Below are 27,479 nucleotides of genomic sequence, written 5' to 3'. Positions count from 1 at the left end.
AATGAAGAAGTCTTGAAATAGTCTAGGGCTTTGAGTGCCAAAGGTAAAGGGAAGTTCAGTTATTAGGCACCATCCATTCTGCACGCCCTTTTCCATACAAGGTACATAGATGAATGAATCAACCAACAGAGTATACTTGGCTGATTTTATATACTGTAATTTAGTATGGCTTGGATGAAGAAGCAGTTTTAGTTAGGCCTATCTCATTGAGCAAAAGTAGCATTAGCCACCATTGTAGCTTGGAATTCAAGGCATGGCAGTGTGTCTAAGAATACCTGAAAACCTAAGTCGAAAGCATGAAACAATTATTTAAAATATTATACCTTACTTTTGCAAAATACATATATCCAAAGCAACTTAAAAAAGATTATGTGGATTTTATTGCTGTTTGTCAACATTTTCCCAAATGTTACCAAAAGTTTTGTTTGAATGCAGTCACAGCTTTCCTTTAGTTCATTTGACACTTGATTACACCAAGCTACTGAAATGTGGCAAGACTGTAAGGCCTGAATAAGTTGAAAACATATGTCGAGAGAGTGAGTGAGAGTATATGAAGATAGTAGTGACACCTTATGTCAAATCTCCACACAGACTTCCTCAGGTATATGTTAAACAAGATGCAGAGGAATGCTGCAGCAAAGTCTCATAGTGAAACTGAACAATCTCCCACCATCACTTCTTGGGACTAGCCTGATAGGAAAGGACAGAACCATCTAAGCTCTATTTTCTTAATATCTACTAGGTTCTGCAGTGTCACTGGGTGCATATCAATGCATAGTGTTTATGAGGCCGTTTCCTTGATGTTCATATTTCATCAGCCAATACTATAGAAAACGATTTTGAACAAGGTTCTGCTTAGTCTTCTATACCTAAAACTTTGAAGTTCTTGTCAGGTTACAGATATTCTTTCCTATAACAAGTAGCAAAATTTTGCACTGAGGAGAAGCTGATTCCGTTTCCAGTTGGCGATAATCCGTACTTGCTGAGTTTTCCCACTGCCTTACTTCCTTATTTGTTTGTGCTTTGCTTGTTGGTGGTGGCCATTTTCGGGTAGAAACAATGGAGATAGGAAGGAGACAAAGAAAGTGGACAGATCAGAGTGCAGGAGAGATTGGTCAAATCAGTTTTTCCCTTCTCTCTTTTGCTGGTTGGGTGCAGCTATGGAGGGAAGGAACACAGGGATCTGGCAAATCACAGATTAGAATAAATGGAAATTGTGGACTTGTTGTGTGAATGCTCATCTAACAAATGATTTCCAGGAAACACGTGTGTGTTTGGTAAACGGGGCCTACGTGCATACCATATAGCAGTTTAGTAGTAGTTCCACTCACAGTGGTTATATTATATTATATTATATTATATTATATTATATTATATTATATTATATTATATTATATTATATTATATTATATATTTGGCTTTTTTATAAGTCTAAGGATTTTGACCTGAATTAGGAAGTTAGATGTGGCTATTTTAACGGATCTGTATGCTGATCAGCCCAGATGCTGCTCTGCCCATCTATCAGAGTATTTGAAGCAAATCATTGGAGATTTTCTGGTGGTTTCAGCAACTGTTCAACTTCTTTAAGAAACCTCTATTAGTTCACATCCAAGAACTATTCAAAGAAGAGATAATGAAATGGCTTACTGTTAAAGAACAAAAGTAAATAAGTGTGAGCTTGACAATAATCATGCTAAAAACTGTTTTTACCCTCCAAAAATGTTGAAATAAGTTATTTAAAAGTAGAAAATGATAAAGATGAAACCAGAAGCAGCCATTTGGAACAATTTCGTTTTTTAGTCGTTTAGTTGTGTCCAACTCTTCGTGACCCCATAGACCAGAGCACGCCAGGCACTCCTGTCTTCCACTGCCTCCCACAGTTTGGTCAAACTCATGCTGGTCACTTCAAGAACACTGTCCAACCATCTCATCCTCTGTTGTCCCCTTCTCCTTGTGCCCTCAATCTTTCCCAACATCAGGGTCTTTTCTTCTCATGAGGTGGCCAAAGTAATAGTCTAACACAAATACATAATGGTAACCCAAATACACAATTGTAACCATTTCTGCCAGTTATTATAGTTGTAAAAAAAACAATTGGCGGTAGTGTACAACTGAAAAGAAATTTGAAATGTGTTTTTGCTATACAGGCACATACATGCACTGACTTAAGAGAAGCAACATGTTTAAAGTGGTTTATTACCACTCTTATTGTAGCTTACCATGGGCATCTCTTTGGCCACTGTGAGAACAGGGTGCTGGACCACATGGGCCATGTTTTTAGCTTAGAATAATCCCTGATTAACTGATGTGTTTATGCCGCTTTCTACCTTGCATTATTTTATAGTGTAGCCTATCCCAGGATGTCCAACGCAGATGTGTACACTGAAGTAAATTAATTCAGTCTTTCAAACCTCACCTTAAACTGATTCCAATTGTGCGTGCTCTGACAGTCCAATGGGAGCACTAAATTTAGGATACTAGTTGTAGCTTTCAGTAAAGTCAGCTTGAAATAAGCAGCATTGTTACTACAAATAATTAATGAAGCCCATTAATTGGCTGCTGGTCAGATATGACCTTTAATAGTGGGTTGTCACAATGGCACAATTATTACAATGTATTAATGTGTATTTAGTGCCGTAAATATGCCTGGCTCTTTATGAACAGCGAGACTTGTTTCCTGCTTTGAAGAATTTGCAATCTAAGATAGACAAGACAAAGACAAACTGCAGGACATCAGCTTAGGTAAGAAAGGATGTGAAAAGCTTGAGGAGAGATAATTAGCAGCCTGCATATGAGAGTATCCTAACATGATCTAATACAGTTTCTGTAACTGGAAAATTTCCAACTGAAAAGCTTGAGAATAAAGGTCAGTAAAGCAAATGAATGAATGAATGAATAAATAAATAAATATTCTGCTAACAAATGATATTGTGAGGGGTTCACAAGGTGTGTCAATTGCTCTTACAATTTGTTTCCTTATTTAAAGCATGGGTGTGGAACCTTTTTGGCTACACAGGCCAGATCCATATCTGGTTCAGTCTTCATTTAAATAAAAATTGATAACAAATCATGTTTGATGTCTATAGTGTTAGATAAATATATGTGCAAAGCCAGCAATTCTGATCACATTCTGTTTGCCAAGCAGTGTGGTAGGAGAGCTAAAAAAAAATATCCAACCAATGCATTCCTTTTATTTCAGATAGTACATGGGTAGATGAGTCTTAAAAGCACAGGACACAAATTTTCATAGCCCTCTAGCAGCTATGGTGGCTCATTTACCATAATTTATTTATTTAGTGTTAACTCTGAAAGTGATTATGACCATACCAAGCCTCCCAGAGCCCTTATCTTTTTTTTCATTTTAATGGCTACTAGATCTGCTCAATTTTGATAGTGTTTTTTTGTGTATGCTACATTAGTATGTGAATTTCCTTGGGGCGCCATTCTCATGAAGAACCCCTCTTTTTGATACATTACATACTGATAAACCAATTTCAAGATTACCATGAATGTCTGCTAACAAACTCACATTCCAGAAAAAAGTCATGTGTCAGTGGAGACTTTGCACACTTTGACTTGCTTGGATGATCATAGAGCTAATAATCATAGAATTGGAAGGGACCCTGCAGGTCATCTAGGCCAAACAAACCTGGATTTGCAGGAATCTCTTGCCCAGCATGAGGCCTGAACCCACAGCTCTGAGATTAAGAGTCTCATGCTTTACCAGTTGAGCTATCTCCTTAATCTCAGTTTATTAAGCATGTTGCCCCTTTGTGTGAGCTGTAATTAAACCAGAAGGACTCTACTGTAGTTTCATACTGGGAAGGTGTAACTAATTAGAGGCTTCGTAGTTTGACTGAAGGGGATTGTGCACATTTTGGCTTAATATATGGTCATTGTTGAGCATAGTAGTTCTCTTCAGATGCAATATGCCTGGTTAGGTGACTGAGTGATGATAAACGTGATGACCTTTTAAAGCAACTTTCTTACCTTCACTGACAGCTATTCTTTTAATACCTAACAACTCACCTGGAAAGAACAAGTTCAAATCTCACTTCCCCTTGTCTGGTTCAAAATCTGTAAATGTTACTAAGCCCTGGCCCTCAGACTGACCAAAAATTCTGAATTCCTATTCATGTTTTCTCTGTTAATGCTAAAGAATTCTTATTCTAAATGCCGGTGAAGTTAGCAAGCTCTGCTGCCGTATGTAGTTAGGTGCTTGAGTAACATTTGTCTAAATTGGACTGGGTACTGGGTGATTTTGGAAGGACCCCACCCATAGATTTACACCCAGGGTATAAAATAATCTTTCCCAAGGTATTTGGTGAAGATTTCCCAACTTAGAGCTGAAATACCTCTAGATCTGATGACTATGTACTGTGCTAAATTCCAGAAGATTTCTAGTTGTAACAAGACTGTGGAAAAGGGGATGGTCAAACTGCCTCTTCTGGTGCCCTCCAGATGTTTTGAACTACAACTCCCATCAACACCAGCCCAGAAGGCCAAGATTGTAGAGGATGGGAGTTGTAACTGGAAACATCCAGAGAGCATCACAATAAAAGGCTGGTGCCTAACATTTCAAGAAATCATGGTTCTGAATCTGCAGTGAGGCTTTCTTCTGATTAAACATGTTCCGGATTATACAGTTTGAGTGAAATTACATATCTAATACCTGGGCCAATTTGTAGTGGCTCAGTCTGTTATTGTAAATTAGTTCAATCTGAAGCAGTGACAAGATGTACTATAGATTTGGAACCCCCATGGGAATCTCATAACCCTCTGACACCCTCTTTAGTGTCCACCAAAGTCCCCTCCCCCCAGGTTTTTGGGGTTTTGTTGTTGTTGGGTATTTTTTTGTTTTTTGCTTTTTGCTTTTTTACTTTGTGCAGCTGGGCTGGCTGGGAAGTAAAGTGCAGTCCTTCAATTGCCTTGCCCTTTTCCCTTTCCTCAGAACCCCACACAGACTTTATAAGAGAGGAAGAGGGTGTCGAGCCAAAGACGGGTGTTTTTCTTTCCAGTCCATTCTAAAACTTTTTGAAAAACACCCTGCATTGTAAGCATGGGGGACAGAGGTAGTAGGAAGTAAGTTCTATCTCTTTGGGGAAGAGGTTTTTTTAGCTTGTTTCTTTTGTGGGGGGGGGAGGGTTACCTTTTGTTCACAGGTAGTGGTGGAGGGTTTGTGTGTGTTGTCTGATTTGTATTGTGTTTTTGGGTGGAATATGTGCCTTCCTTACTTTGGGGGGGTTGGGGGTCTGCATGTCTCCTTTTTGAGAGGTTAAGATGTGTCTGTTAAGGGCACACATTTTTGTCTTGAGTCTTTTTTGGGGGGTAGGATTAGCATTAGTTTTGGGATGATTGGTGTTTTGTCTTATATGAAGAGGTTGTACAGTGGTACCTCGGGTTAAGAACAGCCCTGTTTATGAACTATTCGGTTTACGAACTCTGCAAAACCGGAAGTAGTGTCCCAGTTTGCGAACTTTATCTCTGTCTAAGAACGGAAGCTGAACGGTGGAAGTGCACCGGCAGCGGGAGGCCTCATTAGGGAAAGCACGCCTCGGTTTAAGAACAGTTTCGGTTTAAGAACGGACTTCTGGAACGGATTAAGTTCGTAAACTGAGGTACCACTGTACTCTGTTTCTAGAGCAAGTTATTGGCAATCCACAACAGCAGTCATTCTGTGGTGGTACCCACAGCAGTTTCTCAGATTGCCAAATATGCCCCCAGGACAAAAAAGGTTGGGAACGCCTGCAGTAGATTTAGAGAGTTATTTTTGTCCTTGCATCTCTTCACTTAAATCTCACCTGAGGGAGCTGTGTAGACATTTGAATGTCAGGAAGTGATTAACAAACCATGTTTGATCGAAACATATTATTAATGTTTCATCAGTCTTACTGAAGACAACAACATTTGGTAAGCAGTATTCTTCTAGTGTAGCCATAGGCGCCGACTCCATGGGGCCTGAGGGGGCCCGAGCCCCCTCAAAAATTCATTTGGGGGGGGCTCTGCCCCCCCAATAATTTAAGAAAATTATATTATGCTTTGTAAAATCACAAAATTATGTTGGTATTTTTAATTTTCCTTGTTTGACGCTAGTTACCTTTTAAAATACATTCAGTAATGAGTTAAAACAAAGCCACTCCCGATCTCTTGACCCATCAACAATCTTGCGGGGCTGGCGTCAGCCCCGCGAGAAGCGGGGATTCCCCCTAGCTCATTAATATTCACCGCCCACGGCGGCAGCCAATCGGCTGCCGCAAAGGGCGGGCCCTCACAGGTTCACTTAAGGTCGGGGCAGCCCGGGGCTTGCCCCTTTCGTTCCCCCAGCAGCAGCGGTTTGGAGGTCTTGGGCCCCCCCAATATTTTTTATAAGTCGGTATGGGCCCCCGCCCCCAATATTTTTTATAAGTCGGCGCCCCTGAGTGTAGCTATTATCTCTATTGAAAACTAATGTGCATATTTTAACCCGATTACATCATCTTGCGTCAAATAACTGTACAAATAAACTGGTAAGTTCATAGCATGGCATATGGTGAATCATTTAATTCTGGAGAAATTGTTGATATTTGATAATATGGAATTCTTTGCTCTCCCTCTCTCTTTCTAGGATGCTCTTTAAAGAGAGTCGAAGTGTTCATAATCATCTTACATCTGCTCCGTGAGTGTAACATAAGCACATATTTATATATACTCTTCTATTTTCATTTATTTAGCTTTTCATACTATTGTTTGCAGACCCATAAAGTGCTTGTCTGAGGCCCGGGGATGGGAGGCTTGTTAGAATAAAGTTTGAACCAGTGTATTTTGTGTAGTTCAAATTACTGGTGAAATACATTGTATGATAGTGTGCTTCAGTATGCCAAGGGGAAATCCCTCTGGAACTAGTCAAATGTTGCCTGTATAATTCTAGATTTTAATCTACAAGTCATACATTTACCAGATTGACATCACAGAATAGAATTAACTGAATATTATTGCGATGAAATGTTGAAAGTGGAAGGAGGCGTTTGTGAGAAAGATGATGTTTGAAATTATTGATCTAGATCAGGCACCCCAACTTGCGGCCCTCCAGATGTTTTGGCCTACAACTCCCATGATCCCTAGCTAACAGGACCAATCCTGTGTGGGACTGCTTTGTAAATGGCTTTCCTGCTTGTGAAGTTCAGTGGAGGCATTGATCCTGCAGGTTGTCAGGCAAGAAGGAGAGCTGCAGCATCAGGCCTACCTTCCCCTAGGAAGACGCAGCCACTTATCAGAGAGGTCTTTGCCTCCTTGTATGGTTTTTCTGCCCTGTTTGTTCTTCCCTGCTGCCTGATACCCTGCCCCCTGACAGTCATGGATCTCTGGGCCAGTCCAATACAACTCACAGCAACCTGTGACTATATGTACCTGACTAGTCTGAGGCCCTCTCAATATGTCTGATTTGGCTCAGGCCTCAGATCCAGGACAGAGTGCTAGTATATGCACATTTACAAATTTTCACCATTTTCATTATGAAGACTCAGTACTCCAGTAGGGGGTCAGCTTGGATTCAGAATACAGTTGTTAAATGAACTGTCTCAAGAGGAGGACCAAAATTTAGACTTGGCGTAGTTGTGCTTCATGTGGATATGAGACTATTTTCTGTTTCTTTCTCTAATGGTGTCCACACAACCTGAACCTCAAAGTTCAGTAAGTTTGTGAGTTTAAAGATCAACAAATGGATTTTGTGGAGCCACCTTCTCAGAAGCAAATTCTAGTCAAAATCCTGGGTGCATGCATATTTGCAAAATCTCCCCTAGGTTTCAATTAAATTGTGTTTCCACTTTTTTCTTTTTGAACATGTGTGCCCATACCTAGCCAGCCTTGTGTTTATGGCCAGCAGATTTAAGGCCTTTCATAGGGCTCTGACACTTCTAGTTAAAAATCATAGATTGCCCTCTAACTATAAATTTGTGCTCACTAGGGCAAAGAAGAAGGTGATTCTGGCACCTAAACCCAAAGCAAAGGTAAGTAGTAAGTCAAAATGAAGAAATAAATAGTAATAAAAATTTGGCAAGATGTAAAGTTTCACAGATCTGAAACTTTAGCAATTAATCCACCAATCTGGCTTTTTATTTATCACCTTTGTATTGCATGCTTTCATCAAGGATCTCAAGGCAATATACATGGAGTGCTACCTTTACACCAGTCTTCTGAGATACATAAAAAAAAAAATATTAAAAATTGTCCAGTAGCACCTTAGAGACCAACTAAGTTTGTTCTGGGTATATAAGCTTTTGTGTTCATGGACATATGGTATCTGAAGAAGTGTGCATGCACATGAAAGCTTATACCCAGAACAAACTTAGTCGGTCTCCAAGGTGCTACTGGACAATTTTTTTATTTATTTCAACTGCATCAGATCAGCACGGCTACCAACTGAATCTTCTGAGGTGCATTAGACTGAAAAATAGCCCAGGGCTACCCAGATCCCATTTTTGTCAGCAAATGAAAAAATTGCTGAGCAGTGTGGTCTTCATGAAAAGCTTGCTGCAGAGTTGATTGCTCCATGGGTAATAATTTTAAGGTATATAATTCCTTTCAGAGCTTGTAGAATTTGTGTGATATCTGGAAGATTCAATGTACTTGCACTTGAAAATGTGCATCTGAGGCTCCTCTTGATATGTTTACTGATGCAAAGCTGGATAATATAGTGTTTTCGTTGCAGCCCAGAAGCTGAGACAAAATTAGGAGAGGAAATATATTTAAGCAATATTAGTTTTTGGTGACACACTATGGTTCATGCATCTTAATGGTAATTGATTCAATTAAGAATATTGGCTTTCTTCTGCAATAAAAAAGAGATTGCATCATGTTGTATTGTGAGCATTCTAGAAATTAGTGTTATGAAGTCTTTTATTAACTATTAATTGGTATGACCTTTAAAACGGATTTGTTGTCTAGCGCTCAAAGTCATGTGATGGGAGACAGATCTATACAGTATTTTTAAGGTGGGCCTACCCCAGTGATACCAAAGATAAAGTGTTTATCACACACGGGATACTAAGCTATGTCCCCATAACTGTTTTTCCCCTGCAACGCCTTCCACAGACACTATCCTCAAAGTCTGACTTCCTTTTGATGTCCATTCCTGGTCGGTGGAAAAGAGATATCAGAAAATTGATTGTGGAAATAAGAATAGTGGGAACCTTTAGTCATCCCTCAAGCCCAAATATATTTAAAATCACAGCCCCATTTTCACTTAAGATATGGAGCAGACCCATATTGAGTTTCATGCTCTACCGACTGAGCTATCCCCATATGTCTACTATTATCACATTTTTTCTTGAGCCTCAATTTTATACCCTGCCGTACTTTGTAATGGAAACTCAAGGTAGAGAACAGTATAAAAACAGTTAAATTACAATGGAAAATGGACCACAATATATACTAGTAACATTTAAAATAAAGCCATTTAACCCAACCTGATCAAGTAAAAAATGGAATTAATTATATTTTTAAAATAACACAATTTATGGTTCATTCATGCTTTCTCGTGGACTGAGTTCCAATAGTGAGAAAACTCACAGCATGTCCTAAACAAATTTATTTCTTGGACGGAAGGTATTTAGAACAGAGCACCTGCAGCAGGGCTTAGTGGGCTCATATGGGAGTAATCTCTCTTTTTAACAGATTCAGTAGTAGATTTAGGTTTTCTTTTAAATAACTACACCCTGCAGGGCTTAAAAAATTAAAACTGATAAGCAAGTATACTTGTTTTTGCAATCTGGTATCAAATAAACTACAGTAATGGAACCATGCATGATTACAAACAGGCAAGACACAAGCATTCTTTGAAATTTCTTCCTTCTTACTTGCAGAATAATATTTTAATTTTCATTATTTCTTCACACTAGGATTCTAGTCCAAAGAAGGAACAAAGAGTCTGTACCCCTTTTACTTCAGCTTGTGTTCCTGCTTCAAGTACCAGCACACCTGTCACTGCCCTGGCCAGTTCTAGCTGTAATCCTACTCCGGAGACCATCTGCCTAGATGATTCACTGGATGAAGATCTCTCCTTCAATCCACCATCATTGGAATCCATTTCTGATGTTTTGGCCGTTATTAACAATGGAGCCAAGAGTTCTCCTGTTGTGTCCTCTGTAGAGACACCAACTTCAAGACCTCGGCCTGGGCTGAGAGAAGAGAAGTTAGCAAGTATAATGAGCAAGTTACCTCTGTCATCTTCAAAAAAGGTAGAGACTGTTCAAACACCACATTCTTCAAGTCTTATAGCTGGGCACACAGGACCAGGACCAAAGAAATCCCAGGATTTACTTCAGACTGGTATCTCTTCAGGCCTTATTGCTGGGTCTTCAATTCAGAATCCCAAGGTTTCATTGGAGCCCTTGCCAGCCAAGCTTCTACAACAAGGATTACAGAGGTCAAGCCAGATTCAAGCTGCTTCCTCTTCACAGGCCCACATTTCTTCTTCCTGTAAGATCCAAGCCACAGCTTCCTCTGCTTCTCAGAGACCAAAGGATACGTCTATCCTTGTATCCTCTTCAGAAGCCCACGGTTGTGGCTCTTCAGCATTACAAATAACAAAGGTTCACCAGCAGTCAGCTGCCCAACAAAAATATGTGTCTCCTCTACAAGCAACTATTAGTAAATCTCACACCAATCCTGTGGTGAAACTAAGTAGCAACCCTAAACTCTCTTGTTCGTCCCCAATTACCAAGACATCAGATAAACCAGTAGCATACCGCCTGACTGGCACCGTGTCTGGGAGTAGTTCCCAGATGGCTCACCCACTTGTGTCTCGGACAGCATCCAGCACCTCTACCTCTAGTAACTATTTAGCCAAGACCATAGTATCACAAGTTTCTGCCCAGGGTTTCAAGCCTCCTTTCTCCATGGTTCCTTCCCCCAAACCTGCTGCCTCTCCTAAGCCCACAGCACCCAAGCCTTCTGTAACACCCAAACCTATTGTGTCCCCTAAACTATCCTCAGCAAGGTCCACTTCAGCACCCAAGCCTGTATCATCTTCCAGTTCTTCCAGTTCAAGTGCACTAGTATCCCAGAGTAGTCACTCTAGCAGCAACAATTCCCTTCACAAACAGCCCAGTGGAGCAAATGTCAGCAGGCAGTCTCCTACAATTAATTTACTGTCCTCTAACCGCACCTCAGGCCTTCAACCAGCAAAGAACCCTCAGGCTCCTTCAAAATTGTCCAACTCTTCTGCCTCTGGAACTGTTGGCAAAAGCAACTTAAGTGGAGTTGGAATGAATGTACCTGTCAACAGAGGCAGCAATCTTAATTCAAGTGGAGCTAATAGGACTAGTATCTCTGGGGCAGCAGGAAGTGGAACACAGGGTGCTACTAAACAATTGTCAACTCCACACAGACCATCTTCTGCCTCAGGGTCTACAGTTATACCAGCCAGTGTGCAGGTATGTGTTGAATGTGAAAGCTCATTATAGGCATAACATGTGTATTCTATTTTGGGCTATTTATCCTTCCTCATAAATGTAATTACACTAATAGTGCAATTCTCTACATGTCTATTAAGAAGTAAGCCTCATTGAGTTCAGTGGAACTAACTCTTTAACTTAGCATGTGTAGGATTACATCCTAAATGTATATAGACACCTTCACACTGATGAGAGGGTATGGAGCTCTAAAGTTTAAAAGAGACAATTTGCACCCTAAGGGTGGAACTGCACATTGTGTGACACTGAAAACAGCAGCCTATGTTGGCTTTTACTCAGTAAAGTGCTCACCCCATTTTGCAGTGTAATTATTTTGTGCATTTCTCTGCCCTGCCAGCGGCAGCAAGTGATGTGAGATAGGGGTATATATGTGATTTGTATCCCACATATCCCTTATGTGATTCACAGTATAGAATAAGTGAGAATTTATTATATTTGAAGTAGGTGGGGAAAACCCTAGTCACTCTTGGCATAAATGACACATTTGTTTAGCACAATACACAGTGGGAGCAAACTTCAGCATATTTACAGTAGCATGTTGAGATTTGTTTCAAGACTAATTCACATTACATGGAAAAAGCAGTTTCATGTGAGAAACTCTTTTTCATTTTTCACTCCCCTCTCTGTTTTCTTATTTTAATCAACATCTATCTTTTTGTTATAAAAGTATTATTTTAAATTTGTATATTACTTTAGACTTGAACATAACCCAGGTAAGCAAGCCAAAGCAATTCTGGTGCTACAGTGTTTTTCTGTGATGTTTGCTGCAAGTTCTATCTTCTAATATTCATTCTAGTCTATAATTTCCTATATGGAATAGGCCTCACCATCTCATGAGTTAAACACACATGAGTTAGTTAGTCCATATTGTCAGTCTGAACAATTTTAATCAATGGTGCTTGTCTGATGTTTTATTACTCTTCTGTTGTATCCTGCCATAATTTAAGCAGCAATCATTTTTATTTCCTTAAATGTAGCATTACTTAAAGTAAAGCATTGCTTATGAAAGCAACTGTTCCCAAAATTAATATTTATTTGGTCTGTTCTTCTATATAACTGCTTCAGACTCCATGTCTGCTACAACTTTCTTAATGAGGGGCCTTGGGCAGAAAAAGCAGCTAATACTATGCTTGTCAGCCTCCCTTTTATCCAATGGTAGGACCTACAGCCAGTGTAGCTATACTGTAAGCCTTCTTACCTGCGGTCCTTCATCTAAAAGCCTAACTCGGCTTTCACTGTAATATTTTCTGCTTCTACATTTCCTTCTTTGTGTATCAAATCTTCCAAGAGCTTTCTGAACTTCATACATTCATACCATTTTATGTAGTCCTTTTCAGCATTTACTGTGTTAGTTTCTAGAGCATCCGTTTATTGACACACAGCTGGCTTGCACATAATGCTAAGCCAAAAAAAGTCACAAATGTGTGAGGGTTCCTGAGGAGATTGCAGCCGCTGGCTATTACCAGCAGCATACTGCAGCACTATCTTCCACTGACCCATAGTTTATTGTGCGAAGCTGGTAGCTCAACAGTTGCAGAGCCTGGCATAGCCTGGCAGATTAGGCCAACTCATCCAAACCCCATCCAATATTCTCTTGCCATAGTTTTAGCACACACTCAAAGATTGCTGCATTTGATTCTTGTCTGTTCTTCCTATATTTCTATGTTCAGGGTAAAGTGAACATGTTAGAATGGTAATACATATAATAAATTATGATAACTGCAGAAATCCTTCCCTTCTTGTACTAGGGTTTCTTGGTTATAGCTGCTTTGCTCCCTAAACTGGTACTGCAATCCTGAGTACACTTACTGGGATAAGCCCCCTTGAACTCCTTGGGACTTACTTCCAAGTAAGCATACATTAAATTGTGCTATGAAATAATTTATGCCTTCAGTAACACTGTTACAAAATCTTGAATTTTAAATGTAAGTGCAATGGATGCAATGCTGTGGGAAAGAGAAGCTGAGGGAATGGTTGAAGCATTATAAAACTTTCCCATTTAAAACTATTAATTGTTGAAACAGTAACTTACACTAATGGCAAGACAAAAAGGGAACACAGCACTCACTGCTACCTGAATATTTTATAAAGTTGTACCAGAAGCCACATAGGCAATGTGTAGAAAAGCATGACCCTTGTTTAGGTAGTAAAACTTCAGATATTTATATAATTAACCTTATTTTCTTGGGTGTGTCCCAGAAAAGCTGTAAAATAGATTTAAAAGTAACACTTGTCTCTATACAGTCAACAACAGGTGCATCATTACTGGCAAATGCTTCACCTTTGACGCTCATGACATCACCCCTGTCTGTAACCAATCAGAATGTGACATCTGCTCCATTGGCTCCTTTTGGGATGCTGGGTAGCCTTGTTCCTGTGACTGTGCCCTTTCAGTTCCCATTGGAACTACTTGGCTTTGGAACAGACACAGCTGGAGTAACAACCAACTCGGGATCTACCTCAGCGGCTTTCCACCACAGCCTAGCACAGAGTAAGTAAGGCTAGATATTTTTCCCATCCAATTTCTTTAAGCCTCCTTTCACATAAACACTGTAATTGCAAGGAAAATGCAGGGATCTCTAGAAATACTTCACAGTTTGTAGGTGAGGATTTTATTTTTTGGTTGCTGTTAATGGCTATTTTTAAACTCTCAATATTATGTGTGTAAATGTGTATGTTTTTCCACATTATGTGCATACTGATTTTTTACTTCCTTTCTGGATGAAGTGCCCTGTGATAATTGGAATTTGAGAAATTTTTGTTTATAAAGTGGGACAAAACCCTAACATTCTGCATCCCAGAAAATCGATTAAAATGAGCACCATAGCTTACAATCGAAAATAAGCTTTGCCTTTGATATCGTAAGTGCATCTTTTGTAAACAGTTTTTTCCCTTCCTATTTACCAAATGTAGATTTCAGTATTTGTTTGATATTAGACTTGGAACGTTTAATATTAGTTTCTTGGGAAGTCTTAAGTTGACACATTTATTTATCTATATTTCTTGTTCCACTACCACGGGATAGCATATATTAAAAACAAAAGTTGTATCAAACAGGATATTTCCTTAATTAGGTTGCATACTTGGCATTTTAAAGAATGTATCTGTTACATTTACTGAAAGAACATATGCATATTGAACTGGTAACCATTACTGAAGATGTTTTGGACAAAAATAAGTAAAGCTGCTTTGTGCATTTATGCAAAGTAGATCGTTTGCATCAATTAGCTCTTAATTTTTGTGGTTGTATTTGTTTTTTATTATCCACGCTACTTCAGATTTACTGAAGAGTTTACCGCCTGGAGCTCAGCATGCAACAGCGCTGTCTCACACACCTCTGCCTGCTCACTTGCAGCAAGCTTATACAGGTAAGGAAAAAAATCTTGTCTTTTTAAAAGAAAAAGAAAGTGAAATAACACTTTTTAAAAGTGAAAGAACAATTTTCTCATCATGGCTTAAGTCTTTCGTAATTCTACAATAGTGAAAACTGCTGTAGAATCTGTTTTTCCAACATTTCCATGATGGCAGCTGCCAGAAGTACTCCAGAAAACCCTGGGACCTAACAATGGCTTCTGAGAATGCTTGAGGGCCTGTTTATGTCTACATCTCAAGGAGAATTCTCAACTTGGGATGAATATTGGGTTTTCACCTACTTTCATTATCTGTCACTGCATATATAAAATAACAAGTGAACTGAGCTCTTTCATAAGGCATTTTTCTCAAATAAATATTTCTCAGAAAGAATTGGAGTGGAATTTCAACGAAACAGACCAATTAACCTATCTCCCACATTCTTGCTTCTGGAGTCAGGTGCTGGGATACTGGCATATCTGGCATGGCTAGGCCTCTTAGTATTTGCCTACTTGCTAAGTTTTGTCTTTGCCAGTTTTGAACCCAGCTGTACTATTGGAATGTACCACATAGTGTGGCAATGAATTCCACAAAGGTGTTGCATGAAAATTGTTTTTGTTGTAAAGGCTGCCAAGTGGGAATGCAGGTTTCCATCATATTTCATTACATTTCGTGAGAGTAATTTACATAATAAGACAATTTACCTTATATGAATCCCCCCCCTTTCATCTTCAAATTCCAGATGGAGGCCAAAGTAAAGGGGACACTAAGTTACAAAGGAAAACCCAGTGATGTCCTGATGAGCAAGGGAGTTAAAGTGGTTCTGCTTTGCTGATGGAGACTGACCAGTTGGGAAAGTGCTTACGCGGACACAGAGCTGCTGTTTCTGTCAATGTTTACATATTCTGATTCCAAGCACTGTGGTGAGGAGGAGGAGGAGGAGGAGAAGAAGAAAAAGAAAAGAATACTTGATCAAAGAGAGAAGGAAAAGGAGGAAAGTGTTCATGTAAAAATGGTTCATAGTTTGATATCTCCTAGTGAATTCCCAAAGCCTTTTATCCTTTCTGAATAGCTCAGAAAGGTTTGGCCAAATAGGTTCAGTTGTCAAACCTACAGCAGCACAAACCTTCTTTCAGGCTGATATCTGATAGAGGATCTGTGAAAGGAAGCTAAAATAGACATCTCTATCCATCATGCAAGTGAGGCCATACATCTGTTGTCCCCAGGGAAGCTTACAGTATATGCCAGTTAGGAACATTCTATACAGCTTTGGATAATGTGGCATATAAAGCAGAAATTGTGATTATGTAGAAAAAGCAAGGAAGAAAGTATTTTCTCCACACCAAGCTAAGGCCATTTTGTCACTATCTCTTTGAAGAGCCTAAAGATTACAGACGGGGAGGATTGTTCACCATAGGTAATGTCATTGACCAGGGTAGAGTTTTTCCCCTCTCAAGATGGGAGGAAGGGAAAAGTCGGAGGGTGTTCTGTAACCATTCTTCAATTTAACTTCATATACTCAAATATAAAATAAGAACTTACTTGGCTTCATCAGACCAGATCTTGCTTTCAGTATCTTCTGAAGAAAGTCTTTTCCTGCCCTTCATCTTGCTGTAGTACTTCAGAGTTGCCTTATTTTTCATAAACATAATCCAGAAATCTCCAGTTTTGATCCTTTGTGAAGAAAGTCTTGTCTCTGGTTCTTCTCCCTCTTGTAATAGCTCTAAAAAGTCTCACACTGTATTGATTTCCAGCTCACAATAACTACATGTAGCTTGCTTTTGTACAGAGTCTTGCTTTTCTCAGTACTGTTCAAAGCCTTCTCCAAAGAGTAGTTGAGGTGCCTTCAGCCTTGGCTTAAAATATGTACCTCCAGCATTCCTAATACCTGCATAGCTAGGAGGTATAAAACCTGACCCCCTTGTTGCACAGGGACACAACTTCTTTGCTGACATTCAGTTTTTGATAGCAATATGTTAGATGTTGGGGAGGCAAATCTTGTATTGCACTTCGTAATTATTACAGAAGGAATATTTGGATCAAAATATAATTTTGTTAAGAAAAATCAAGAAGGCATGAGACATTGTGCTCTTCTGTAAAAAGTATCTATTTTCTCTCACTTAAATCTTATTAAAACATTTTGACCAGTTCTAGCCTGAAAAAACGGAAAAATCTAAGTAATCTGAAAATGAAGGCCATTCTCCAATAAAGGTATATGCGCATGCAGGAGAACATGTATAGCTGGGGGTTTCTTTGAAACTTCAACTGCAAATTGGTTAAGCTACAGTTTAAGAAGACAAGCAGCTTGTCTGTTGAACAGTATGAGTGGCTGCATTAAACTTCAGAGAAATCTTTGGCTCTTCATTGTGTTCTACCCACATACCTGTATAGCTTTATTGTATAGTGGCCTAGATCACACTTGCTGCTGCCTTCTACCAGACACATTTTTTGTTTCCAGGTATGTTCCTTCATCTTAGAAAGCCAGGTATGTTATATTTACTAATTTAGATTTCACACTAATTCTATATGTAAAAAATATACATATATTTAAATAATATATAATATAAACACAGTAACTGAATGTTGGGTTGAGCCCACTAATAAAGAACTTTGCACAACATCATGGAATAAAAAACTCAGTTAAATATTGAATTTTACCAAATGCAAGGTAAACAAAAGACTTTTCTAAAATATTTCTTGTAGTTTGGTAGAAGAGACTACAAACTTGTCATACTTAGTTCAGAATATATTTGGCTGGTTCATTCCCCCAAACCTTAGAGTCCCAAAACTATTAACTGGTATATTTTCTTCTCTTACTCATTTTGCTGACCCTTGAGATAAAGGTAAAAACTTCCTTGTTCACCACAGCATATATTCCATGCATAAACATACAAAATCTTACATTCTCTACAAGCTTGTTACTATAGTGTTGGCTTTCCCTTGTAGCAATTTAAAGCCTGCATTGCAAATTAAGTATGTTTTTGAATCCTTTTTTAATGTATCTTGAAAGTGTGACGTTGAAAAAATAAAAATAATAAATGCAGTTATTGCTTGAGTGAGGTAGAAATGTATTTTCAATGAAATACCATCAAATGTGAGGTTACATTGGCTTAACTAGAAGGAATTTAGTGATAATTTGGCATGTGATGAGTCTGCCTTTGCAGATCTTATTATGAACACTAAATCTTAGGCAAGCAATATTCCTTTCCCCCCTCTGTTCATTCTAATATGCAGTAGGAGAAAGTACGGAGGTCAAATGTTTTTCTGGCAGACTTAGTTTTTTGCTTCCAGGTGTTTATCACTGATAGAAATATTGTACCAGACAATTCATTTATGCCACTTTTTCCCTTTTAAGCTCTTCTGTATTTATAAAGCAAAATTATAGTCCATGGTTAAGCTACTGAAAAATGAAATTTCCCCCTTTAGAACAAAATAGCACAAATTGCCTGCCCCTTCAGTATAGCTCATGCGTATTCTAATAATATATTAAATCAGTGAATGAGTTGATAGGTCAGACTACACAGTCATTCATCCCGCCACAAAAAAGTCAAACAGGAATAAGCTGGGCATACAATGTGAACTCTCAGATGATCAAGTTTCAAAAACAGCCAGCTGTAAGTATCTGAAGACATTGTGACACCAGTAAAATAATGATAGATGCCAACTCTGCACTGTGTGCACAGTAAAGGGGGCAAAATATATTGGAATGAATCAACACAGTGAGGTGCAGCATTTTTTTAAAAAATAAAAAGATATAGGCACATGAGCTGAATAGTTGGATCTAATGAATTGGCTAGAAGAGGATAAATAGCATTCTAATGCAGTTTAATTTGATGAACTTCCTGCATAGTAAGATTCCATTTAGTTGTGTGGTGTTTTTAAAGGCCTTCGGGAATTCAAGTTGCTCTTGTCCTAACCCCCTCAGTATTCACAAGCAATAAGTCAAAGCTATTATTCTGGGCAGCTGAGCTGAACCAGGAACTAAAATGGCAAGCTCACTCTGAGCCTCAAATACAAGCAATAATTTTCAAGTACAGGTTTGGAAATTGAATATTATTTAAATTATGCCTCCTGCTATGTGTGCTTAACCTTATGGGAACACACCAGCAATTTCTAGGTTATCTGGAATTTATCCAAAATCTAGATAAAGGATACAGGCATTGAACTACAAAATGCAAAAACGTCAGTTGTCTTAACAATATATTGTTCTCCTCCAACCTTAAGATAAAAGTTGATGGTTTAAATTACTCCTTTTTGTTCAGACTTTTATATCTGCTTGTCTCCCGGAAGATGGTTGGGAATGTTGTCAAAGTCCCAGGTGTGGGTGCTGTGGGTTTGACATCTGTTTTATTAAATAAGAAGTGACTTTTAATTTATCCAGTAGTATAGGCTGGAAGTGGGGTAGACAAGCAAGATGACACCTCTTTCCATTTTTAGCAGTCTAATCCAACCTCTGCATAGCCTCTCCACTTGGTACAAAAGTAAAGATTCTGCATTTCCGAAGCTACCATCAGTTATACGGAACCATAATCATCTGACAGATAGTCTCTTAAAGCTCCCAACTGTCTTATGTTTGCTGCTACATTCGTGGAAAGAACTTTTGGCTATATTTATAAGTCAATTTAAATCTAGTTTACAGATTGGTTTTAGAGTTGGAAGATTAGAATGTCTTGATTTATTGGAGTGCATTGGCAACAGATATAGTGACTGCGCTTATTTTTTTATTTTGGGACTTTTCAGGATAGTATTGCAGGGAAGAAGTAAAGCCTGCAGTCAGGCTAAGCTTTGGAAGGTTTTCACCCAGGTCTCTTCCAGTGTTGGTCATTGTAGAATTGCTTGCTTTTTTCTATTTTCTAAAAACGAAACACAAAGGTAAACAACTGATCAACATTTTATGCAATTTAATTTTATGGCAACGTGTAAAAGTTTTTATATAATTTGGTTCTGTCTCTGAATAGTGTTATCACTCCAACTTACTTGATACAGGCCTTTGTCCTTTGGTTAAGTGCCTTTTCTTTGTTTTTGTTCCCAACTTTCCTCAAAAAGTATACTCAGAGGTCCTAAAGTGCTAGGAGGTATTTGGAAGAACCTTGAACCTGCCAATATGACTTTATGCTGTTAAAATGACTTTTCCCTTCTGTAATTAGTGTGTGTAATGTTATCACTGCTGTATCATGGCATTCATTATTAGGTGCTTGCTTTCACACATGGCAGTATTCCCGACAGCCCTAATGTTTCATATGTTTTCTGTAACGTTAATGTTTACTTACAAAGGTGAACATAGACACAGGTGAGAGTATGGTAATTAGGTGTATTTGAGCAACTGTAAGGAAATGAGTGGTTAGTTGGAAATGGGCTGAACTATTCTCACTGGAGTTTCAGGTTGCATATTAAATTTTAGTATAATAATGCTAGTCTGATAGTGGTATAAATATTGAATAAACTTGAACTGGTATTCCTAAAGTGTGACACAATTTTCAACAAAATGTAACATTCTTAGCAAAAAGAAGAAGAAGAAGTACTGAACAAATTTCCACAAGTTATAGAAATTGTATCAAGAATTCGTATTTCTTAAATCAAACTAGCAAAGTTAATTTCAGTTCCGGCAGCACAAAAAGTGCTGGCTAAAAAGGTAGAATCCTTTTCATATTGTTCTACTTCATCTGAGGAACCTGTTCTTTGGATATCTAGGCAGCTGTCTGGTGACGGTAGTGACTAAATATTCCTACTTAAAGTGACTGTTTCCCATGCATATTGAGCTTCCTTGTGTTGCTCAGATACATATCTAAAAATCTGTGTCAGAATTAGTCACACAAGAATCTTGCAATTAAGTAGCAAACTTGCTAAATTAAAGAGTAGCAAACTAGTTTCAAGCAAAGAATTACAACAGGATTTCACTTAATGACAATATTTTTATGACGCCTACTACTGTAAATTAATGAACTGTGAGAATAGTAAAAATGCAACCTAGCAATCAGAATAAGTAAACGTGCATTTTAAAGCTTGTTGTATATTTGTAAAAAAGTGATCTGGATTTTCTTTAACAGTGTATTATTTAACAAGGTTTTACTATCTCGAAAACAAATCTAAGTTGCATTCCGTCAAAATAATTCTGAATCAATGGTTGGGCACTCAGTGCTGAATACTGCTATACCTGTTCAAGTGAAGGTGGCTCATTGTGGCTGAGGGAGATATTATCTATGTGGTGAGTTAGTTTCTTCCTAATTCCAGTGCAAATATGAGAGGAGATTGTTCTACCTCTAGTCATAAAAGGGGTTTAAACAAACTTCAGTTTAGCAAGGAATGTCCTAATTGGAAGAGAGAGACTGCCATGCCCTTGTTTGTTTGAAGCCTGAGCTATGGCCTAAAATTAAGCTTTAAGGAACTTACATCATTTAGAAAAAATGAGCTTGCTCTAAACATAACTTCATCAAAGAACCCTAAAATGTGTCATTTTCTATGGGCGGAGGTATTAGGGAAATGTGGTGGTGTAGATTCAGTGTGACAGTGCAGAAATTGCCCTTACTCTTCTCTGAATCCACTTCTCAGGACCCTTTTGCTCAATTTTGCCTTTTTACAGCTCCCACCAATTTTTTGGTGGTTGAAGTTTTAAAAGAGCTTTGAGAAGTCTTTGTTCCATATAGCTTTTTGGAACCATTCGACTCACTCGCTCCAGGAAACACAAGCTCCATGTTTAGACCATTTTCAGTTCTTTTTCCTAATTGAATTATCCTTTCGTTTGGCACAGCAGAAAACCAAGGTTCTCTAGTTTTATCTTACAATAAGTGTTGCATTATGGAGCAGTTCTTGTGCAGGATAAGAGTGTCTTTGTTCCATATAACAAATAATTTTCTGATGCCTTCTCCCATTCCTATTGTAGACGGTTAAATAGTGTACACAACATTCAATTATTTTTCACCTCATTAAGGACTGAGGGTTTTTCACTTGCTGTGCTGACATTTAGCAGCAAAGATAACAACTGGGTATGCTCTTGCCTGACATAAAACATAAATTGGCAGAAACAAGCAAGTTCAGAGGAAGCTAAATGGTAGGCATGGCACTCAATGTTTATTTAGAAGCAACTGGTTTTCAGCACGGGAGGGGGGGGCAGGGATGGTCTTTGTTTTCATCCTTTCCCTTCTCTATAAGGCCTTAGTTTGATTCAGTAGGCAGTAAAATAAACTATGCATTATAACTAGACTTATCATTCAGTAGCACATATACATTTCCCATACTGGTGTGATGTTTACCCAAAGAAACAAGATATAGCTTTTTGAATGTGTATACTACAGAAATATTTTTGTAACATGGAAATTAAACTCTAGATAAAAAGCAAAAAGACTTTCACCAGTTCAAAGCTAGTGTCATGAAGAAACTTCATGGCTTTAAGAGCGATATTAAAATCTGATGATGTAATGCCTTGATTGACATTATCAGATATGCAGACATGAAACACGTAACTATGGGAGAAATATCCTTCATTACCATCAGCAAACAGAACTTGATAAATCTGCAAGTGAATGAATACCTCACCGGTACACAGAGAAATGTCAGTTGGACATTTTAACTAACGCTTCCTCTAGATAGATCCTCCTTTAAATGTAAGTCACGTTAGAATCCTGATACTTTTCTGCCTCCTCTTGCACATTTCAGTGTTGGACCTTCTGTGGTTTAAATAATTGTCTGACTAAACTCCCTGATGTTGCAACTGGTGCACTTTTGTCATTCATTCTCAGTGCTGGAGGTAGATTCTAAGCTTTAGAGTATTTGGACTGCTAGCAAGCAAGCAAAAACTCAATTATACTTACGTTACTTTAAAATAAGCTTAACTTGACCTCAAACCTGCTGAGCAGCGTTGAATTTTTAGCATTATAAACTAGCTCTCCCCCTTTCCCCTTCTTAGCACATTCAGACCTGAACATTACATTTCATCCGTTGGTATTTTCTAGGTCACAATATGTTTATTATAAGTGAATGCCTGTGTCATTATAAATTCAGAGCATTGAGCAGAAATTATTCTGGAACAAAAGAATAAAATGCATTTCCTAATAAAGGGAATCACTCAACAGTAGAGCTTTGAAGTTTAAAGGCTAGCAGTTCTAACCTTTCTGCTGAATCGTGTGTGTGTGTTTTCCTCACCTATTAACAATCAGTTGGGGGAGAAGTAAGCTTTTAATACCTAGCTCAGTTGGCTATACATTTTAATAGAAGAGGTTATACAAAGTAAGGAAACTTCTACATGGTTGGCTCACTACTTGACAAAATTGACACATGAGTAGTTGTAAAAAATTACTAGTTTGTATACCCCTCCTTAATGTAACAAGCTTCCTTATCAAGTAGTGGTGCTGTAATAAACCATACTTGGCAAACACATCTGAAGCAGTAACTGTGTTCTAGGTTCCACATGTAGGCTTACTTTACTAGTTAGAACTGGAGTTTTTATGTAACTGAAGGGGAAACCTTTGGCTTCATGTGGGGAGAATACTCTCCTAAAACATCTTCCATGTGATAATGTACTCCATGCAACAAATATAAATGGCTTCTCTTAGAGAAGGGGGCTTGAGTAGCCAAACACAGCTACTTGATAACTGGTGCCAACTGCTTTTGGTTTTGCTTTTTAGGGAGATGTGTTCTACTGACGTGGCGTAAATGATTTTATCTTTTCCTCCTCTCTCAAACCGAATCTGAACACAATATTTGAATTAACTTTTTGTAATAATCTCAGGACCTGAAAGATTGTAGCATAGTGTGTCTTAAATGATGTACTGTACCAGCCATGAATTTTGTAAATACCCCTATCGCCCTCCTTTTTGTATTTTTGTTCTTTTTTTAAGTATGTAAGGCTCCTCACCAGAACTGGTGCTTGCTTACTGTCCATCTAAAACTGGAGTAGGAAAAAGGGAAAGCTGCTGTCACAATTGCCTGCCCCAGTTCTAAGTGTACGTTAAGGTTTGCTCAATTTTTAAAATGCTATTTATCTGGGAAACAAATACTTTTACTCCTAGCACACTATATCATGGTTTGGACCTGAACAATAACATATTGAATAACATATATTTGTTCCAGAACCAAAATTGCTTGATGTCAGAAGCAAGCAATTTTCTTCATGGCATGCCTGCCTCTGAAGTCCAGGAATTCCCAGTTTTCACACTTCCAAACAGGGTGCAGATTTTTATTTTTTTGCAACAGACTTCCTCTAAGAATGCATCTGTAGTTAGCTAGCAGATATCTGATCTGAAGTGGGAGCCTTGTTCAATTGAGTGTAGGTGTTCCTGTTCTTAACTATGGCAGGGCCTTCATGAGTGTTTTTTTCCCCTTTTGTATGTGTCATGTGTCTGTGCTGTATTAAATAAAGAGGAATGTACATATAAGCCCATCCATCTTCTGCTATTTATTTATGTATTTGAAGCCATTAAAACATGCAATGTTGCTATCAAATAATGCATTTTTTAAACCCAACAAAACTAACAGTATAGGGAGGACAATACTGATTCAGAGTACAATGAAAATACAAAATATCAAAGCCAAAACTAATATACCTGATCCCCAAATGATCACAAAAAAGATATTTACAGAAGCAAGAAGAGGGTTATGTGTTGTTAAGACTACATGTGAAGAAAAATCCTCAGTCTAGGTCCAGTTGTCAAAAATGTGCTCTCTTGACAGTGGCATGTGAAGCAGCACCTTGACTAAGAATGCAAGAGAGCAGGTAGATTCAACTAGAAGCTACCCTGGACACAGGCAGGTTAGGGTCTAAAGCACTGAGCCCTAGGGCTTGCCGATCGGAAGGTCGGTGGTTTGAATCCCCGTGACAGGGTGAGCTCCTGTTGTTCGGTCCCAGCTCCTGTCAACCTAGCAGTTCGAAAGCACATCAAAGTGCAAGTAGATAAATAGGGACTGCTCCGGCGGGAAGGTAAACAGCGTTTATGTGTGCTGCTCTGGTTTCACCAGAAGCGGCTTAGTCATGCTGGCCACATGACCCAGAAAAACTGCGGACAAATGCCGGATCCCTCGGCCAGTAAAGCGAGATGGGAGCCGCAACCCCAGAGTCGTTCATGACTGGACTTAACTGTCAGGGGTCCTTTACCTTTACTTTTTTACCAATACATTGAATTGGTCCTGCAAATGGATTGGGAGCTAATGAGGATGACAGTACACCAGCATTAACTGCCAGTGCCTCTGGCAGATTTCTTTTGTATTAATTTTAATTTTGTTCCCATTGAGGCTTTTGAATACTGCACAGGCACCCTCACAATAGCACCTTGTATTAGTCTAATCCAGATGTTACTAAGGCATACATGACTGTTCAGGTCAGACCTCACCATGGAGGATTCCAACCTAAGATGGGAAAAGACTGCTTGCAATCCAGGCATGGGATACATTATATTGTCATGTTACTGCATTATAATGTTATGCTACTGTTACTCTCTTTCCTAATACTGTACTTCAGTTGTGCAGAAATAATTGTACACAGAAACACTATTAGAGCTTTTTCATATACAACCAGTTCCGACAGAACTGATAAACTGGTAATATTTATTGCCCATTGTAGAGCTGCCATATACTATTTACTCAGGTGACAGGATTGTTGTGAATTGGAAATACTGTAATATGTAAAGCATCCCTTAGTAAACTGTTGAATAGTTTTTAAAAAGCCGCCTTGTAGGCAAATTTGGAAGCTGGAGGAATTATTAGCTGAACTATGCTAATGAAAAAAGGGATGCATGATATTTTGCAAGCATTTTAAAACAGTGGTGCATTTTACAAGGATAGTAGGTGAGCAAATAACTAGGAAAGAAAAGCAATATGTTTCTAAAGCTCTGTTAAGTTTATCTTGGAAGAAAAATACTGTGGTGGCTTACCTCTGAATAAACATGCAAAGGCTGTTATATGCATATTCTTTGTAAATATGTTTATGTATTAACGAAACAAACACATAAACCTTAGTGTTTAACACCCTTCTCTTCCCGGTCTTCATTCTGCATTCAGCAAGAGGCGAATGGCCTTTAACTTAAACCAAACCAAAACAAAATAAAAAAAATTTCTTTCCAGTAGCACCTTAAAGACCAACTAAGTTAGTTCTTGGTATGAGCTTTTGTGTGCATGCACACTTCTTCAGATACACTGAAACAGAAGTCACCAGACCCTTCTATATAGTGAGAAGGTGGGGAGGGGTATTACTCAGAAGGGTGGTGGGAATGGGTGATAGGCAGATAGCTGTGATGAGCCTGTTGACGACTCTTAACTTAAACCAAACCACTCCGCTTTCTGCCTTAAAAGCCAGTTATGGAGACAAGCAGCTCCTATGAACGAAGAAGGGTTTTTGAGGGAAGAGAGCAGAGTTACTTCAAACTTCAAAGCACTGCCACAAAAGAAAGCCTGTAGCCTTGCCCTACTTTTTTATTTTTCTCACACTGATTCCTTTATATTTCCAGCACTCTTACCCCGAAAGGCAAGAGAAGGCGGGTGGGGCGGAGTTCCTTCACAATGCAGAGAGCCCTTACTTAGATCTATGGGCCCCTTCGTGTGTCTAGAAATATGTGGGGCAACGTCCGGCATGCAAACGTCACAGTGTTGCCGGATGAGCAACCTGCGACGTATATGGAAGGGGTGGGACCTGTCTACGAAAAATGCGATGTTAGGTACAATAACAGGATTGGAAGACTTAAAACTGTGTTAGCCCCAGTGGCCTAATGGATAAGGCATTGGCCTCCTAAGCCAGGGATTGTGGGTTCGAGTCCCATCTGGGGTGAAGTTTTTTCCACCCTTCCTCCCTCTCTGTTATTCAGTTTACATTTTGAAGCTGTTTGAAGAATTACGCTTCCTTTCAGCGCGGTGGTCGGAGGAAGGCGCGAACTGCATTAACTACAGTTATACTAACGGTAACGTTAGCGACGCGCAGAGTAGTAATATTCTGCTGACTCTCTCGATACTACTTATGAGTAACTTTGTCACTGTGCGCAGCTTTCGTGCGGCGTGTTCATTTCACACAGCCTTTCCACAGTAAAACTCTTTAATCATTTCACAGCCTTTGTCTTCTGCACACGGAGGCTTAGCACATTTATGGCATAAAATGTGGTGGACCCCAGCCCGCTTCCTAACAGGAGGCTTACGCCACGAATGTGCAGCTAAGCCTTTATGGCGCCTTTGAGCACTTTCTGGGACCCACCAGGGCTGACCACTATTGGGAGTCTGTTTGCAGGCAAGGCTGGCGGTGGAAGAGCCGGGCTGTCAGGGCACCTCTGAAAGTTGAGGTAACGCAAAGGGAAGCTGTTTGTGCTGGGAGAACCAGCGGTCCTCAGGACGTTGTGGAACTGCAATTCCCGCCGTGCCTGGCCGGAGATTTCAGGCATGGGTGTAGCGGGGCGTGGGGGCAGCTTCCCCCCAAATCGAGGAAATACATAGAAACACTTAACTGACGAAATGGATCGCAGAGATCTCGGTTCTGCCCCCCTCCCCCCCACAGAATCCCTGGCCACGCCCACGCGTTCGGAAGTTTGAGTCCAGCATCCGCGGCATCCGTTGTTTCCTCGCGCCCTGCCTGCTCAGCTCGCTCCCCCACGTCACGCCTCGGCACCGAACTTAGGCACGAGGTTGCCGCGACGCCCACCTGCAGGGCGGGTGAAAGGAGCTGTTCCCCCGTCGGCTGTTCTTATTGGCTGAACCTGGAACGGGCTG

The 27,479-nt window shown here is 39.3% G+C and overlaps 1 protein-coding gene and 1 long non-coding RNA gene across 3 annotated transcripts in view; one reads left to right on the top strand and one right to left on the bottom strand.

The window, feature by feature from the left end:
- UBN2 (ubinuclein 2) overlaps nucleotides 1-24,172 on the top strand; it is a 50,638-nt gene extending 26,466 nt beyond the window's left edge. Inside the window, exons 12-17 of one of the 2 annotated variants that reach the window (XM_081878548.1) lie at nucleotides 6,605-6,655; nucleotides 7,943-7,985; nucleotides 9,876-11,411; nucleotides 13,695-13,941; nucleotides 14,729-14,818; nucleotides 15,544-24,172. In XM_081878548.1, the coding sequence (XP_081734674.1) occupies nucleotides 6,605-6,655; nucleotides 7,943-7,985; nucleotides 9,876-11,411; nucleotides 13,695-13,941; nucleotides 14,729-14,818; nucleotides 15,544-15,593 (2,017 nt within the window). In that variant the 3' untranslated portion in view covers nucleotides 15,594-24,172. The remainder of the gene's footprint in view (nucleotides 1-6,604; nucleotides 6,656-7,942; nucleotides 7,986-9,875; nucleotides 11,412-13,694; nucleotides 13,942-14,728; nucleotides 14,819-15,543) is intronic. The other variant, XR_014160731.1, reaches the window with a different exon arrangement.
- On the bottom strand, nucleotides 1,601-26,682 carry LOC309351173. The gene is made up of 3 exons (XR_014160732.1): nucleotides 26,041-26,682; nucleotides 15,506-25,805; nucleotides 1,601-1,615 (listed from the first exon to the last, which is right to left on the bottom strand). It is a non-coding gene; the product is annotated as an uncharacterized lncRNA (long non-coding RNA).
- Between the last annotated feature and the right edge of the window lie 797 nt (nucleotides 26,683-27,479).

Source organism: Podarcis erhardii (genome assembly GCF_964252035.2).
Source record: "Podarcis erhardii genome assembly, chromosome: 10".
Taxonomy (NCBI): domain Eukaryota; kingdom Metazoa; phylum Chordata; class Lepidosauria; order Squamata; family Lacertidae; genus Podarcis; species Podarcis erhardii.
This window is presented reverse-complemented; position numbering and strand designations above follow the sequence as displayed.